Here is a 15,884-nt window from a genome sequence, read left to right on the forward strand (position 1 = left end):
CCTTCACTGGTCTCCGTCCAGAGCAACGGGGTCTATTGGTCCATTCTATATATGTCAATGTTCCCAACAGATCGGGTATGTCGTAAATCATCGTACCACAGCGCATGCGCGGAACGTATTGTGCAGTTGGAACGGATCGGGTACTGACAGGAACACTGTTGAGAGAAACAGCCAAACAGCACGGTAAGCTTCAATGTCACGATTTTACCAGTGAAGTTTTGCTTCTTTTAGCTTTTATTACCGAATTGCGTGAGATGTATCTGCTTTGTTTTAGTATGATTGACCTAATGTTTGGCCTCTTGCGATTGAACGACCATGTCAGCGTGCCAGTCAAGGAAGCGTTTCAAGGACCTTAGCAGCTAGCTAGCTATCCTACTGGAGTTAGTTGACGATGCTAACCATGTTGCTAACATTTAGCTATCCCGGCTAACCAGTCGAGCTCATCCTGCGCTCTCTAAATCATGTATCTACATAGTTTGTGTATGGAAGCTTTAATAAACAACGTCATTACGCTTAATTAGTAACGTTACACATGCACCCCTATGTTACTGTAACATCTGTAATAAAGTTAGAGGGGGTTTGTTTATTTGATCTTAGCTAGCTACATCTTTAAAATAAGACAGTAAGGAACAGTTGTGATTAATAACAACATATTATGGTTAATGACACACAATGATTACACAATACCCAGGCCGCCATGCAAAGAGAAGTACGACCAGTCAACCCTAAAGATCAAAGCAGTCAATGTCAAAGAAGAGTCACATTCGCTCGTGTTATTTTATTATATATATATATATATATATATATATATATATATATATATATATATATATATATATATATATATATCACAGCTGCTTACTAACTTCTGTATTAAAAGAGACCGACCAAACAGTGCACCCCCATTTGTATTTTCTTTGTTGTTAAGTAACCCTAATAGTTCAGCTGGAAATTAAGTGTTTTTTTATTATTAAATAGTCACACTAAAATCACAGCGTGATTAAATTGCTTCTTTTTTTTTACTTTTTTTACCAAGATGCAGATGTGTGTGACTGCCACGATTCAGTTCCCAACTATTTTATTTAGGCTATTTGTATTTAGTGCAAATCCTGAAATCATTGTTGATTAATGTGTCTGCCTGTTAATTTACCTTATGTAAATGTTTTATTGTCATTTCCTATCAGCTCTCTGGTAAACATGGGCCGCCACTTCGGAGACTTGGCCAAGATCAGGCATGTAATCACATACAGTCTGTCCCCCTTTGAGCAGAGGGCTTTCCCCAACTACTTCTCCAAGGGAATCCCCAATGTGTGGAGACGGGTCACATCCTCTTTCTTTAAAGTTGCCCCCCGTGAGTACAGTTAATACAATTAAGTATTATGTGTTTATTTAAATATTTTACACTGTCTTTTGATGTCAACAACAAGAAACCAGCTGAAAGAAACTAAATATTCATAATATCATAAATAATAAGAACATGAAAGTATGCTTAAGATATCTAGGTTTAAATAAATGGCAGGAGCTATGCACAATGCCTGTGTGGCATTGTATGCTGTGAAAACATTTTATTTGTGATTATTTTGGCTTGACAAATTTCAACTGTAGTTAATTTTATCTCGGCTCACATTTTTGCAAATAAAATGGGGTTGTATATCTAGATCAATCATTAATACATATTGTGATATGTTCATTACATCCATACAAAATCATATAACCTCTAGGTTCATCATTACGGGTGCCTAGGTGTTGAGTTGGGCTGGGGCCAAGTCATATGATAGGCCTGTTACCTGCTTTGGCCCCAGCTTCTGTTGTGGTTTAAATAAGTCACAGTGGACCGCAAAAAGAGCAGACAAGTGTTTGGCGCAACAATACTGTCAGATGACAAGTGTGTCCCCATAGGTGCCGGCAGCATCTTTCTTTACTGCTTTTATTGTAAATGTAACCCTATTTTACCAGTTAGTTACAAATCAATATATTTAACGATTCAATAATATTTTACATAATAAACATAACGTAGTAAATTGTGTTTTGCAAACATTGTATGCTATATATTCACTAGAAATTAGGAACAAAACATTTGGTTGTTTGGAAAGTAAGATTGTGCTAGTAGAGCAAATACTACGGACTCTGGCATAAATGGGCAAATGCAACAAAATCTGTTTAACTGTGAACATATTTTTTGTTTCTCCTCATGTAGATAATGTGATGAGTCATACTCTTTCCAGTCTGCAGTCTGTTCAGTATATAACAAAAAGGGTTTCAATTAAATTTGAAAAATGTGATCAATATTCCTTGTTGTTTCAGGGATTCTGCATAATAATAATAATAATAATAATAATAATAATAATAATAATAATAATAATAATAATAATAATATATTCAACAATTTGTTTTAAGATTTTACTCATGACCTTTTTTATTGAACAGCAAAGTGTGGCTAGATACAATTAAATATATTGATGGTCCTGATGCTGATTTGTTTTATAATTTTGCTTTTGCAGCAATGACTCTCATGTACTTGACGTACACCTGGGGCAACAGCGTCCATCAGCAGGGCAAGAGGAAGATTGCAGCTGACTTTGAGAATGAAGAATGAACTCCTGCCACCTTTCTGAAAGCTCCCCTCTGTTATTAATTCAAACTCTGTATGTTTCACCAATAAAGATGAAAAATATTTATGTGAAATCTGTCTTGATTGATTTCACCCAGCCATCTCTTTGTGATTGGATAAATGTTAATTTAATGTGGGTTTCAAACCAATGCTACTTTTATTACAGGTTATAATGCAAATGTAGTGCTGAAGTTATTAGTCAACCAACAGAAAATTAAGGAGCCTACAGTTTTGTTAATGGCTTGAGTAATTTCTCAAGCAAAAATGCCAATGCTTGGCAGTTGCATCATCTTAAGTGTGACAATTTGAGGCTTTTCTGTTTTTTTTTGCTTTTTTTATCGAATATCTTGGTTTTGGACTGTGGGTGGAAAAAAACAAGAAGATGTGGAAGATACTGATTTGGAATCTGGAAAAGTGTGTTGGCCACTTTTTCCTATTTTCTGACATTGTAGAAGACTAAAGAAACAGATTAATCAATAAGAAAATAATTGCATACATTAAGGTGATTTTTAGCAATGACAGCCAACAATGCTGACATGTTCCATTGGTGAGAGTCTGTCACGAGTGATTTGAGAAAAGTGCAGTAGTTCAAATAATGGTAGTGGATGGGCCATTCGTGTTGAAGTAGGCCACAAAATCATAAAGGATATTGTAGAAATAGCAGCTTTATGTGTACATTTACAGTAAAAATGTAAAGCTGCTGTAATAGGTTTCCTTGCCTCTAGGGGCGCATGATAACAGCTTCTACGCTCTGCAGTCGTCTGCTATTGGTCGGTGGGACAGAGAAAATTCCTGAACGCTCTCACGCATCAGCCGGCGCACCGCATGCTGCTACCCAGCTTCATGGAACAAGAACAAGGGTGTATCACCGTCCGCTGACTGAAACCCACTGTAGCTGCGGCACTTTTAGCACTGAATTATATTTCTGTTCTTCCTTGTAATTACTGTACTCTACAGTTAGCTAGTGAAGATGTCAGTTGTCGGATTTGACGTCGGGTTCTTGAACTGCTATGTAGCGGTAGCCAGAGCCGGGGGGATTGAAACTGTCGCTAATGAATACAGCGATCGATGTACACCGTAAGTACGATTGGGTATATTTATTGTGTATGATTTGTGTTGTATTATCTACCCCCATAGCAGGTACAGGATGTGAACGAATCCACTTTTGGTTATCTTAATTGGGTAGAAGCTAACGTTGCTTCGTAGCTAGTTAGCATGCTACACATTTCACAACAGGAAACACTGCATGTGAGTGCTAAAGCTAATGCTAGCTAAAACGGAACCATTATGAGTACAAAGAAATCCTGATAACTACTATTACTACTTCACATGATTAAATGCTTCTTATGGTGACTAACTATCAAAATGTCGTCGAGATAAACTAAAGACTAATATTTGACCTGTTCAGTCAGGTGATTGATTTTCTTTTTTTTACCGCAGACATGAATGAGCGCATGATGGGAGGAGGCCGGTTCGTGGCTGTCAAACGGCTTTATCAATCCATTGTGCCTCGTTTTCAGACCCATAATTCATAGAATAAGACGATAAAGGAGTATATATTTGCAAACACTAAAAAAAGTATTGTTACGTTAAATCGCCATCATCGCAACCCATTGCCATTTTATTACTGGTTACATCAATATACAAGCTGCATCATTGTAAAAAAAAAAAAAAAAAAAAAATAGAAAACTGAATTGTGTTTTCTTTTTGTAGAGCATGTGTTTCTTTTGGACCCCGGAATCGATCCATCGGTGCTGCTGCTAAAAGCCAGGTATGTTTACATGGGAAAGGTTGGGACACTAGATACCTGATCACTACCCTTACAAAAGAGGGAGCTGTGTTTTCATAGTGCGTGGAGTGTGAGCATGAACAACACTAGACATGGCTACACAACACATCAAATTCAGCACCAACCTAGATCAAGTTTTTAAAGTCATAAATGCATAATTTGCTTCGGTGTGCATGTGTTTAAAAGAGAGTTGGGTATCTTCTTTTTTACAGGTCGTCACAAACTGCAAGAACACAGTCCAAGGGTTCAAGAGGTTTCATGGCAGGGCGTTTTCGGATCCATATGTACATCGCCTAAAAAACAGTTTGGTCTATGATATTGCACAAATGCCCACAGGAACAACTGGTATCAAGGTAAGGAAAGAATGAAGAACATTCACAGTTAAAGTGATATGATAGAATGTTTAGTAACAGCCCAGCCACATTGGGTATACTTGCTAATTATTCTTAGGTAAAATTCAATATTCACTCTTGATTCCCATATATTTTTTATATTGGGCCAGTCAGCCCTGATAATTATCAACATGCCAAATTAAATTTTTGGTTGGAGAAAATAAGCACTTCTCCAGGTCCTATCAAGAAGAGTCTTTATGATATGCTTTAGTAGTTGGGTATATCTGCAGTTCAAAACTAGTGGCAGAGATAAAAAAAAAGAGAGAACACCTGGTAAACCATGAGGACTGTGCACCAGAAGTAGACCTCTTTCTATCACACCAAAAACATACAAAGAAAACGCACTTGCAAAAAAAAATATCAAAATGTTAATTTAGTAAAAAGCAATAGACATACTACACATATCATATTGCACAGCATGATACAGTCCCATAAATGGGTACAATTACAGACAGTGTTTATTAAAGTGGTTTACAATAAAACAATTGATTCAGACATGAATATAATTTGTGTTTTGGAAGCTCAAATTATTTATTTGTGTTCTGTGGTGTCAGTATTGTGCTCATTAATTATGTTTTTAGATAAGGTTTTAATGCCAACAAAGACGAACCTCTGCTTTTTAAAGTTGTAAAATGTCTGTCTGTGTCATCAATCATCAAAGTTTGAAATGTGGCCTAGATGATACAGTGGGAGTATAAGGGATACTGTTAAGGCTGACTGAGAGAAATAGTTACCTGTAAACATTAGTTACAGGCAATGTTGAATGAACTGCATGTAATTTATTGTTAGATTACTTTTTTTTTTTCTTCCTACATTTGGCCAGAGGTTGAGATAGATGGATAGATATTTTTGTACAGAACTCACATTTGAGTCGACATGGTAGGAATCACCCAGAGCAATGTAATAATCTTCTCATGTCTCACAATTTGTAAAGGTGATGTACATGGAGGAAGAGAAGGTGTTCAGCATTGAACAGGTCACTGCCATGCTGCTGACCAAGCTGAAGGAGACTGCAGAGCATGCTCTGAAGAAGCCTGTGGCTGACTGTGTTGTGTCTGTAAGTATTACATATTACTGCACATATTTTGATGCTCTCCTTGTACGTGATAAGTAGAGGGGCAAAATATGCAGTCCTCTCTAGCATTAAAAAAAAATCTTAAATGCTCTGGCCACACAGGTGTTTTTTACTTGTATTGCCTGGTTCGACCTGTTATCAGTATTATTAGTCCACAGAGTTTGGGGACATCATGTAATTTATTGCATAACTCCACCCAACTTCAGCCTGCCTAGAGGTCTAATCAGGCAGGTTAATTGAAAACAATTTAAGATAAAAAATGAATTTCAAATGTTCTTCTATTGTAACTAGGTTCCCTGCTACTACACTGATGCTGAGAGGAGATCAGTAGTAGATGCTGCTCAGATTGCTGGTCTCAACTGCCTGAGGCTCATGAATGAGACAACTGCAGGTCGGTACTAGGTGTTTTGGGGCAGGGCTTGGGCAAGGATGTGCATGTCAGTGATTGTTGACTGCACATTTTAACATTGATTCCAGTAGATGTTCACGTCATTAATAATTTAACTATTTTCCTTCCAGTTGCATTGGCGTATGGGATCTATAAACAGGATCTCCCTGCTCCAGAGGAGAAGGCCAGGAATGTGGTGTTTGTGGACCTGGGCCATTCTGGATACCAGACATCAGTGTGTGCCTTTAACAAGGGCAAAGTCAAGGTGTGTAGCTAAATCAACACACTGAACATCTGTTGTCCTTGCTTGAGATAAAAAGAGAAAGTAGACAAGAGTAGGCGATTGCAGCCGGAGGAGGTATCGAAAAAGCGCACCGATTCAAACAGCTCTGAGTTGGCTTGATTTGACTTGCAAAGGCGGAAGTAGCTGTGGAAGTGGATGTAATAGAAATCCCATTATTATGATGGGCATTCTCACCGTCCGTGACAGTATCATAAATTTTAAATATACCATTTCCGAACTGATTACTTCTTTACAGATCACTTGAATTGTGCACCAAAAGACAATATTAGTTTTTTTTTTCTAGACTTCAGTGTCTAATCATTTTACAACAAATCAATACAGGGGGGTTGGATACTGCATGTAAAAGGCACAACCACTTAATACTTTTCCAAACAATTTCTGTCGGTAGTTGATGGCAGAATCTATGAAATAAATGCAGTTTAATTTCTTGTACATAAACATTGTGAAATAATTATGAAAAATGATAATGGAAGAGTCATTTAATTGTGATTCGTGACTTAAAACTTTTGCGGAGCCAATTGGAGAGTTTCATCAATAGCAAAGCCTAAAAACTCTCAATGAGCGCTCAGCCCGATCTCCTGGCAAGTCGTTTCCCATCAAGAATTTCACTTCTGCAGCTTGTGGAGAGATACTGCGGCGCCTACCTCTTAAAACTGCACACGTTTTTGTGTCGTGAGATTTCCATGGTCTCCAGATTAAGTTGGACAAAATGACTAGCCATGATGCAATGCACTCTGCCAGACGATGATTGAATTTGCGCAGGTCTGCGTTGGTCTGGCTCATCTCAAACAAGCCTAACATTCTACACGGTCTACGAAAGGCTTTGTCTCATTCCTTCAACTCTCTCTTGGCCTCTTCTCCTTGTTTCCCAGGTCCTTTCTACAGCGTGTGACCCGGAGTTGGGAGGAAAGGACTTTGATGAGGCATTGGTGAGACACTTCTGTGAGGAATTTGGCAAGAAGTACAAGATTGATGTCAAGACAAAGCCCAGGGCTCTGGTCAGGCTTTACCAGGAGTGTGAAAAACTGAAAAAATTGATGAGCGCCAACTCCTCTGACCTGCCGCTTAACATTGAGTGCTTCATGAATGACATTGATGTCACTGGAAAACTGAACAGGTAGACCAACAAGAAATGTGTTGCTTTTAGTATCCATGGTTCTTAGCTACTGTCTTACCTTACATTTCCTTTGTAATGCTTAAGTCATGTTCACCTTTTTCTCTTGCACAAGGGGTCAGTTTGAAGAGATGTGCAGTGACATTCTTGCCCGAGTTGAGGCTCCACTGCAGAGTCTGCTGGAAAATACCAGTAAGTATGATTATTTTTTTTATTTTTATTTTTTTCCCCAGTTGTGACGCACTTCACTTTGTTTACCTTCCTCTTTCCTATTAATTCAGTTAAATGACTAAATGTATGCACATTTCTTGGTTTGTGTGATGATAAAACTTGTGTTTTTGATCCATAAGAACTGAAAAAGGAAGACATCTATGCAGTAGAGATCGTGGGGGGAGCTTCCAGGATCCCATCTGTCAAAGAAAGAATCAGCAAATTCTTTGGGAAGGAGTTGAACACCACACTGAATGCTGACGAGGCTGTGGCCAGAGGTTGTGCCCTGCAGGTATTATGGTACCCCTCCCATTGCTCACCAGAAAGTTGTCCCATCAGAGCTTGAATAAGTATCTGCTGACATGAAAGGGATGTTTTTTTTGTTTTCAGATTTAACATTTTTACTGTTTGTGTCTCCACAGTGTGCAATACTGTCACCTGCCTTCAAAGTGCGTGAATTTTCCATCACAGACATTGTCTCCTATCCCATCTCCTTGAAGTGGCATTCTGCTGCAGAGGAAGGTTTGAGGTATGAAACAACAACAACCTGTTTTTGATCATTTCTTTGTTTTTTTTTTCTTTTTTTTCCCTCTGTCTCTGCTCTTGTTTTGTTGAAAGTATAAATATTATGAAATATTCATTTGTTGCAGTGATTGCGAGGTATTTCCTATGAACCATGCAGCACCTTTCTCCAAAGTGCTGACCTTCTACCGGAAAGAGCCTTTTTCTTTGGAGGCCTACTACAATAACGCCGCTGAGCTGCCCTACCCTGATCCCACTATTGGTAAGCAGCTCAAGCTTCCTAAGTGATGTCTGACCACCAGCGGGTAGTAAGACTTGTAAACGGACATCTTGTCATGTTTCTGTCTACCTGACACAAACTCTGGGTTGACAAACATGAATAAATTGATTAGCAAAAGCCAATTACTGACCTCACCTCCCAAGAGTAATAGCATCAGCCTTACAGCTGTTTTGCCTGATAATTTCTGTTCTGTTAATTGTGTGTGTGTCTCCCCCCCCCCGCCCCGCCCCCCTTCCAGGTCAGTTCTTGATCCAGAAGGTTGTCCCACAGGCATCTGGGGAGAGCTCCAAGGTGAAAGTCAAGGTGCGGGTGAACATCCATGGTATCTTCAGTGTGTCCAGCGCCTCCCTGGTTGAAGTGCAGAAGTCTGATGAGACAGAGGAACCCATGGAAACAGAACAGGCCAATGGCAAAGACGAAGAGGTACAGCCAAATACAGTAAGTGATTTTCATCATAAGGGGTTCTCTTACAGCGAGTATCAGATTAGTATGTGTGCTACTATTTGTACTTATGTTTTGAGACACGCACAAAAAAAAAACATCTTCTTCATCGTCTGGTTTTTGTTACTCTGCAGAACAAGATGCAGACCGATCAGGATGAGCAGCAGAGTCAAGGAGACGGTCAGAAAGAAGCAGAAGAGAAGACGCCCCGTGAGAATGAGGAGATGGAGGTAAGCAAGAAGATTTGTCGTGTAGATGTTTGTTTTTAAAGGGCATACAAGTCGATACAATAGCCCACAATAAATTCTGTCTTCTCATTCAAGTAACTGGGGTTAGACATTTGAAACACAATATGGTACAGTATAATACAATACCACTAATTTTAAGACCTAATCGACACACTGTAAACAAAAACTAAACTTAAATTTAAAGCAGATGTTCATGTTGGGTCATTGCATGTATTGATTAATTTTGAGTGGTACTTACCTTTTTTATAGACTACCACAGAGGAGGGCAAAGGCGAGAAGAAGTCCGACCAGCCCCCACAAGCCAAAAAGCCCAAAGTCAAAACAAAAGTGCTTGAGCTTCCAATTGAGAACAGTCCACAGTGGCAGCTAGCGGATGACATGCTCAATCTTTTTGTAGAAAATGAGGTAACCAAACTTTCCGCCATCACATACACACATTACAAAATCCACCCATCCTTAATTACTTAATCTATTTCGAAGTGTTTAGCGGTTACAGTTGCTGTTTGGATTCTCCTCAGGGTAAGATGATCATGCAGGACAAGCTGGAGAAGGAGAGGAATGACGCAAAGAATAATGTAGAGGAGTACGTGTACGAGATGAGGGACAAACTACATGGGATGCTGGAGAAGTTTGTCAGTGAATCTGTGAGTAAACAGTCACTCCTAACTCACTGTAAAATGATCAAAATTAGCATCTTTATAATCACTGTCCAACAGATTTGGCTTTCCATAACCTATTATGATTTTTTTCTTTTCATTTTCAGGACCGAGATTCCCTGTCTTTAAAGCTGGAGGATACTGAAAACTGGCTGTATGAAGATGGAGAGGACCAACCTAAACAGGTGTACATTGACAAACTGGCAGAGTTAAAGGTAATTATTGCTATATTAACTTTTTTCCCCCTCCATTGTTTCATTGACATTTTGATTTCATTAATTGACATGTATTGTTTAGAATGATAACATTTCACTGGAATTGTACCTCCGTACCATTTAATTTCATTACAAAAATAAAATGAATTGATTGTATATGGTGTCCGCTGTAGAAACTTGGCCAGCCCATCAAGGAGAGGTATACAGAAGCTGAAGAGAGACCTAAAGCATTTGAGGAGTTGGGAAAACAAATCCAGCAGTACATGAAATTTGTGGAAGCATACAAAATGAAGGTAAATCTAAATGCTTTTAAAGAGGATTTTGGCATTTTTATTGTGAATCAAAGTAACTGCTTTTACTAATGGTGGCTATGGCTTAGCGGTAGAGTGGGTCGGCCCTCGACCACAAAATCGGTGGTTCGATCCCAGGCTCGCTGTATGTGACTGCTCCTAATGCTTAGGATGGGTTAAATGCAGAGATTGAATTTCACTACATTGTACCGTACAATTTTACGTGACAAATAATAAAGTGTATTCTCTTCTTTCTTCTTCTAATGATGCCTGCGGTAATTAGTAACGCTACTTTTGTAATTTCCCTTTTGATTTCCAGGAAGAGCAGTATGACCATTTAGATGAGGCAGATGTCAACAAAGTGGACAAACTGGCCAGCGATGCAATGATCTGGATGAACAGTGCCATGAACCAGCAAAGCAAACAGAGCTTGACGGTGGATCCCTCCATTAAAGTAAAAGACATACAGGCAAAAACAAGGGTGAGTGTCTACTCTTTTAGTACATCATAATACCAAAGAACTGAGAAAAGTGACTAGAATGCAGGACATTTAAAATGGAGAAACCCATGCATGTAAAATAAAGATGCAGCAAGATTTGTCCAATAAATACAAATGGTAGCCATTGTTGGCTATAGCTAATCAGATGGTTGGCTTTACTCATGTAGCATTCATTCAGCTGTTTGCTCCTCCATGCACATGAGACACTGAGGTCAACTATCTATCAGGAACACACAGAACTGTCTCTCTGCTAGATTATTTATGGGCCAGAACCTATGTGTCGATCTCCCACACAACTGTACTGTATTTCTTTAAATGAAACCATTGTATCATGTTTCCTTTTTGTGTAATTTTTCCAGGAGCTTTTCTCCACTTGTAACCCCGTTGTGACCAAGCCCAAGCCCAAGCCCAAGGTGGAGCTTCCAAAGGAGGACACTCCTGCAGAGCAGAACGGGCCTGTCAACGGACAGGATAAACCCCAGGAAGAAACTGCAGACAAGGGAACGACAGGAGGCAACCCCACCTCAGAAACCACACAAAACAAGCCTGACATGGACCTTGATTAAAGCAGCCTGATGCCCGTGTAAGCAAAGCTGAACGGGAGCTGGTTGTTTCAGATTGAGATGCAGCCTGGGTGTATATCAGAGCAGGTAAAGTGTTTCAGGAACTGCACTCCACGGTCAAAAGCAGGCAGGGTGATTAGCACACTGAGCCCAGATCCTGGTGGCATCTCTGTCTGATGACATAGCATGCCTTCTCTCTTTCTGGATGACATAAATCAAAAGCCAGCCGCAATAAGCCTGTTTGACAATGAGCGCTGTACACATAATGGTATTTATTTCTGTTGTGTGCTCTGTAAGTGTTCTGGTCTGTGTCACAATATGGTTTTAATAAAGTTATTGAAAATCACTTGTACCATCTTTATTACTTTGGTCAAATATACCCAATGCTTCACAAAGGCATTGCTTCTATCCAGCTGCCATTGAAGACAGGTCATATTTCTGGGAATTTAAAGGAAGTTTTGATGACAAACGAGTTATTCTACATTAAACGCTTATGTTTTATTTTTGAATGACATCTTAAAGTTGTACTGCTTTTAGGCACACAGCTAAAATAAAAAGGGCTAACTAGTATTAGAGAAACATCTGCATAATGTAAATTGGTACAAATTTACAATTAAATTGAACAGTTAAATGACCTCTGTTTAAAGTTTAGTTTGTACTTGAATAGGCTTGTAACCTCACCGTTTCTAAAATCCTAGCTATGGCCCTGCTAACTAACTTGTTAGGTTAAATCCTATACATCCATGGTTCAATTATCTTTAATATGGGCTTGGGAATAATTAACATATGTGATTTGTTGAATATATAGGTAACTTATATTTAGTAAATTATTAGAGAATTAGTAAATTCTCACGTTACAAAAATAAAAAATACAACTTAACTGAAAGGTAGGCAATTAATTTCATATCAACTATATATGAACACATTGTTCCTATTTATAATTTGGATAGACCCCAGAATTTAATTCTGAAAAGGTTCAAATGCCTGCCGAGACTTCGCTAGCTTTGTGGACATTTCCTAGTAGAATAATAAGTTGACAATCCGCGCTGTACTGTGTGGTTTTCATTTTCATAGTATAGCCTAATATTACCAGAGACGTTTTAATTATAGTGAATCTTTGATATTACTTCTTATAATGGGTTCCAGTTTGAGTGAAAAAGAGGAGGCATTCACGAGGCATTTTTACAAAATGTACTCGTTTTCTTCTGTGTCGCTTAGGAACTTCTATGTGTTATACTAGGAATGATTTTCGGCTAAAGACTCATTTTGGTTAGCTAGCTACATACAGTATGTCATGCACGCTTGCTCTCTTCATTCATGTATGTACCGGTACGTAGGCCAGCTTCGACATACGACTAATGTTTCTACAGTAAAAAGCTGTAAACCACCCGACAGAACCGTTTTTAGTAATTTAAGGACCCTCAAGTCAAACTAGCTAATTTTTTATTCATTATTCACCTAGCTAGCTAGCGTAGCTGATGTCCAGTAATCGTCACCTCCGCTCGCGAGGAGCGCTATTTGCATCCAGCAGCAGGAATCACATGATCCATCCAGACGTCTGCTGCTAGTAAAAGCTACAGATACACAGTACAAGGTAAAGGTATAACGTTATACAATAACTGTTTTCTTTGGGTTTTGTTGTTAGGACATTGAAAGTTTTGGTAACAATGCGCGGTTGCGTCAAAGTTGACCTTTTGGTAGCTTGTTGAGCAACACTCCTGCATTAACAGTTATCTTACTTTACTGTCGCTGGATGATGTAGTTAACTTACCATGATGAGTCTAAAGTCTGGTTAAGGTGTGTTTTGTCCTAAATAACAAGCAGAGCAGAGGCAGATCTCCTTCAGACAAGCAACCCGTTCCTCTTTTCGTGTTTTTTTTTCTCCTCCCAGGACAATGAAGCTGATCATTCTCAATGACTACGACCAGGCAAGCGAGTGGGCTGCAAAGTACATTAGAAACAAGATAGTACTGTTCAGACCTGGCCCAGACAGATATTTCACCCTGGGGCTTCCCACAGGTGAGTAGGAGCTGGCACCCCCGTACAGCTGTGTGTATTTGTTTCAGGATTCAGTGCTGGAGATACTGATACAATATATCCCCCCATACCCATCTACTGATTCAGTGTCAGTGGTGGAATTATCCACCACAGGCCCATGAATGAGAAAATGCTCAAATTATACCTGAGTAAGTATTATTTAAATTGGGGTACATGTAACTATGTATTGCTAAGAGCCAGCATCCATGGCATACATTTAGTGGAGTTAAATATACAACACTTTCCTCTGAAACATAGGAAAAGCAAGGAAAGGAAATGGAAAGACTCAAGTACCGTGACTCAAAATAAAATCCTCATGTGAATGCAGTACTTTTCCACTCTGTTACTTTTGCTGTGTAAGCTTTTGCCTGTCTTCAGGAAGCACCCCCCTGGGTTGTTACAAGAAACTCATTGAGTACTACAAGAAGGGACAAATCTCATTCCAGTATGTAAAAACCTTCAACATGGATGAATATGTAGGTAAGCTTTCATTGTTCTTGCTCCCCACATAACATGCTTACACATTGAGGAAAACTTGAAAGCTGTGATCTTGCATATTGAAACTGTCACAACAATCTCGCGTAGGACTTCCCAGAGATCACCCTGAGAGCTACCACTCCTTCATGTGGAATAACTTCTTCAAGCACATAGACATAAAAGCAGAGAACACTCACATCCTGGATGGCAACGCTGCTGACCTGCAAGCAGAGTGTGCAGCCTTTGAGGAAAAGATAACAGACGCTGGGGGGATCGAGCTCTTTGTCGGAGGTCAGTATGTCACAGTGCTGATAATGAAATGCATAACCAACTACACTTTTCAGATTTGTGCTCAATCCCATCCCAATCCATTTTGCAGTCATTGTTGAAGTGTTAGTTAACATTCAAAGGGCTCCTCCTGTCCTTGTCAGGTATTGGACCAGATGGCCACATTGCCTTCAATGAGCCTGGTTCAAGTTTAGTTTCCAGGACCAGGGTGAAGACCCTGGCAAAGGACACTATCATGGCTAATGCGCGATTCTTTGATGGGGATCTATCAAAGGTGCCCACCATGGCACTGACTGTGGGAGTGGGCACTGTCATGGACGCAAAAGAGGTTAGAAGCCTAGATGAATGTCAACAATCTTTCCTGCTTTTGGGTTCGATGTTTATGCTTCTGCAAAATCATAAATATACCATACGTTAGTAATGATAATATTCTGTCAGACCTTTAAGTTGCAGAACAGTGTGCATTGTGATCTTGTCATTTTCCTGATGCACCAAAAGAACACCAACTACAAATTGCTCTTGCTCAGCCACACAGGCCACAGGTCAAATTTTTTATTTCTTCCCAGGTCATGATTCTCATCACTGGAGCACACAAGGCATTTGCTTTATACAAAGCTATAGAGGACGGTGTGAATCACATGTGGACAGTGTCTGCGTTCCAGCAGCACCCACAGACTGTTTTTGTATGTGATGAAGACGCCACCCTTGAACTGAGGGTCAAAACTGTAAAGTACTTCAAAGGTGAGACTAAATCACAAAGCAACAGTGTTAAAAAAAAAAACTACTATATTTCACTTTTAATAAATTGCAACCCAGGTTGCATTAAGCAAAAATATTTGCAAAACAGGCATGAATCACAGTTAATTATTTCTTTAGGGATGATGCATGTGCACAACAAGCTGGTGGAGCCACCTCCCTCAGTGCCAAAGAAGAACTGACGATATCTTGTCCAAACTTTGGATTCATAAAGTCTTTTTCAAAATGTAACACTCCAATGATTCCTTCCTCCGGTGGAGATATATCAAGCAATGCTTGGGGTAAACCTCACCCTTGTAAAAAAAAATAAGCAGGTGCTGGTATTGTGCTGGCTAGTCGGCTTTTCATGTGATGGTGTTCATACTGCTTTGCTTCTCATTTGTTCTTTTTAATAAAGTGAATTTGATTTTTAATTTCCGTATCTCTGTGTGATTGGGGATAGTGCTGTGGTGTTTAGTCTGTTCCTCCTGTCACATGACAACGCGGAACAACTAATGTGGCATTTAAGTGCTGCTTGTAAGCGTCTATTTTCAGAATTGTGCTGGAAGTAAAGGTAAAATGGCCCTTTAAACAAACCTGTAGCCGGCGGTGAAATATAACTAAGTAAAGAGCATTACTCGGACGAGTACCATACTAATTATAGTAATAATAACATAGTAAAAACAACATATTTTACCATTGCATGACCTTCAAAGACAGTGTTCAAAAGAATGTCTTTATCCTGAAATT

General features: G+C 39.3%; 3 protein-coding genes across 4 annotated transcripts; all 3 read left to right on the forward strand.

The window, feature by feature from the left end:
- Positions 1–74: 74 nt before the first annotated feature.
- Positions 75–2,685, forward strand: uqcrq (ubiquinol-cytochrome c reductase, complex III subunit VII). The gene is made up of 3 exons (XM_028589851.1): positions 75–183; positions 1,185–1,351; positions 2,502–2,685. Exons 2-3 carry the CDS (start codon positions 1,198–1,200, stop codon positions 2,594–2,596), a joined length of 249 nt encoding a protein of 82 aa, XP_028445652.1. The 5' UTR covers positions 75–183; positions 1,185–1,197; the 3' UTR covers positions 2,597–2,685.
- Positions 2,686–3,374: 689 nt separating this feature from the next.
- On the forward strand, positions 3,375–11,943 carry hspa4b (heat shock protein 4b). The gene is made up of 19 exons (XM_028589675.1): positions 3,375–3,688; positions 4,325–4,382; positions 4,613–4,753; positions 5,727–5,849; positions 6,159–6,258; positions 6,387–6,520; positions 7,432–7,676; positions 7,789–7,865; positions 8,024–8,175; positions 8,306–8,412; positions 8,534–8,667; positions 8,924–9,123; positions 9,261–9,356; positions 9,624–9,779; positions 9,893–10,018; positions 10,138–10,245; positions 10,419–10,538; positions 10,855–11,016; positions 11,394–11,943. Exons 1-19 carry the CDS (start codon positions 3,582–3,584, stop codon positions 11,598–11,600), a joined length of 2,553 nt encoding a protein of 850 aa, XP_028445476.1. The 5' UTR covers positions 3,375–3,581; the 3' UTR covers positions 11,601–11,943.
- Positions 11,944–12,614: 671 nt separating this feature from the next.
- Positions 12,615–15,568, forward strand: gnpda1 (glucosamine-6-phosphate deaminase 1). Of its 2 annotated transcripts, none has more exons than XM_028589331.1 (7): positions 12,615–13,191; positions 13,489–13,616; positions 14,013–14,114; positions 14,220–14,402; positions 14,543–14,727; positions 14,966–15,140; positions 15,276–15,568. In XM_028589331.1, the coding sequence occupies exons 2-7, from the start codon at positions 13,493–13,495 to the stop codon at positions 15,335–15,337; spliced, it is 831 nt and encodes a 276-aa protein (XP_028445132.1). In that variant the 5' UTR covers positions 12,615–13,191; positions 13,489–13,492; the 3' UTR covers positions 15,338–15,568. The 2 variants fall into 2 exon arrangements, with proteins under 2 accessions (XP_028445132.1, XP_028445133.1); XM_028589332.1 differs by lacking the exon at positions 12,615–13,191 and adding an exon at positions 13,201–13,394.
- The last annotated feature ends 316 nt before the right edge of the window (positions 15,569–15,884 follow it).

This window comes from Perca flavescens, chromosome 10 (genome assembly GCF_004354835.1).
Source record: "Perca flavescens isolate YP-PL-M2 chromosome 10, PFLA_1.0, whole genome shotgun sequence".
NCBI lineage: Eukaryota > Metazoa > Chordata > Actinopteri > Perciformes > Percidae > Perca > Perca flavescens.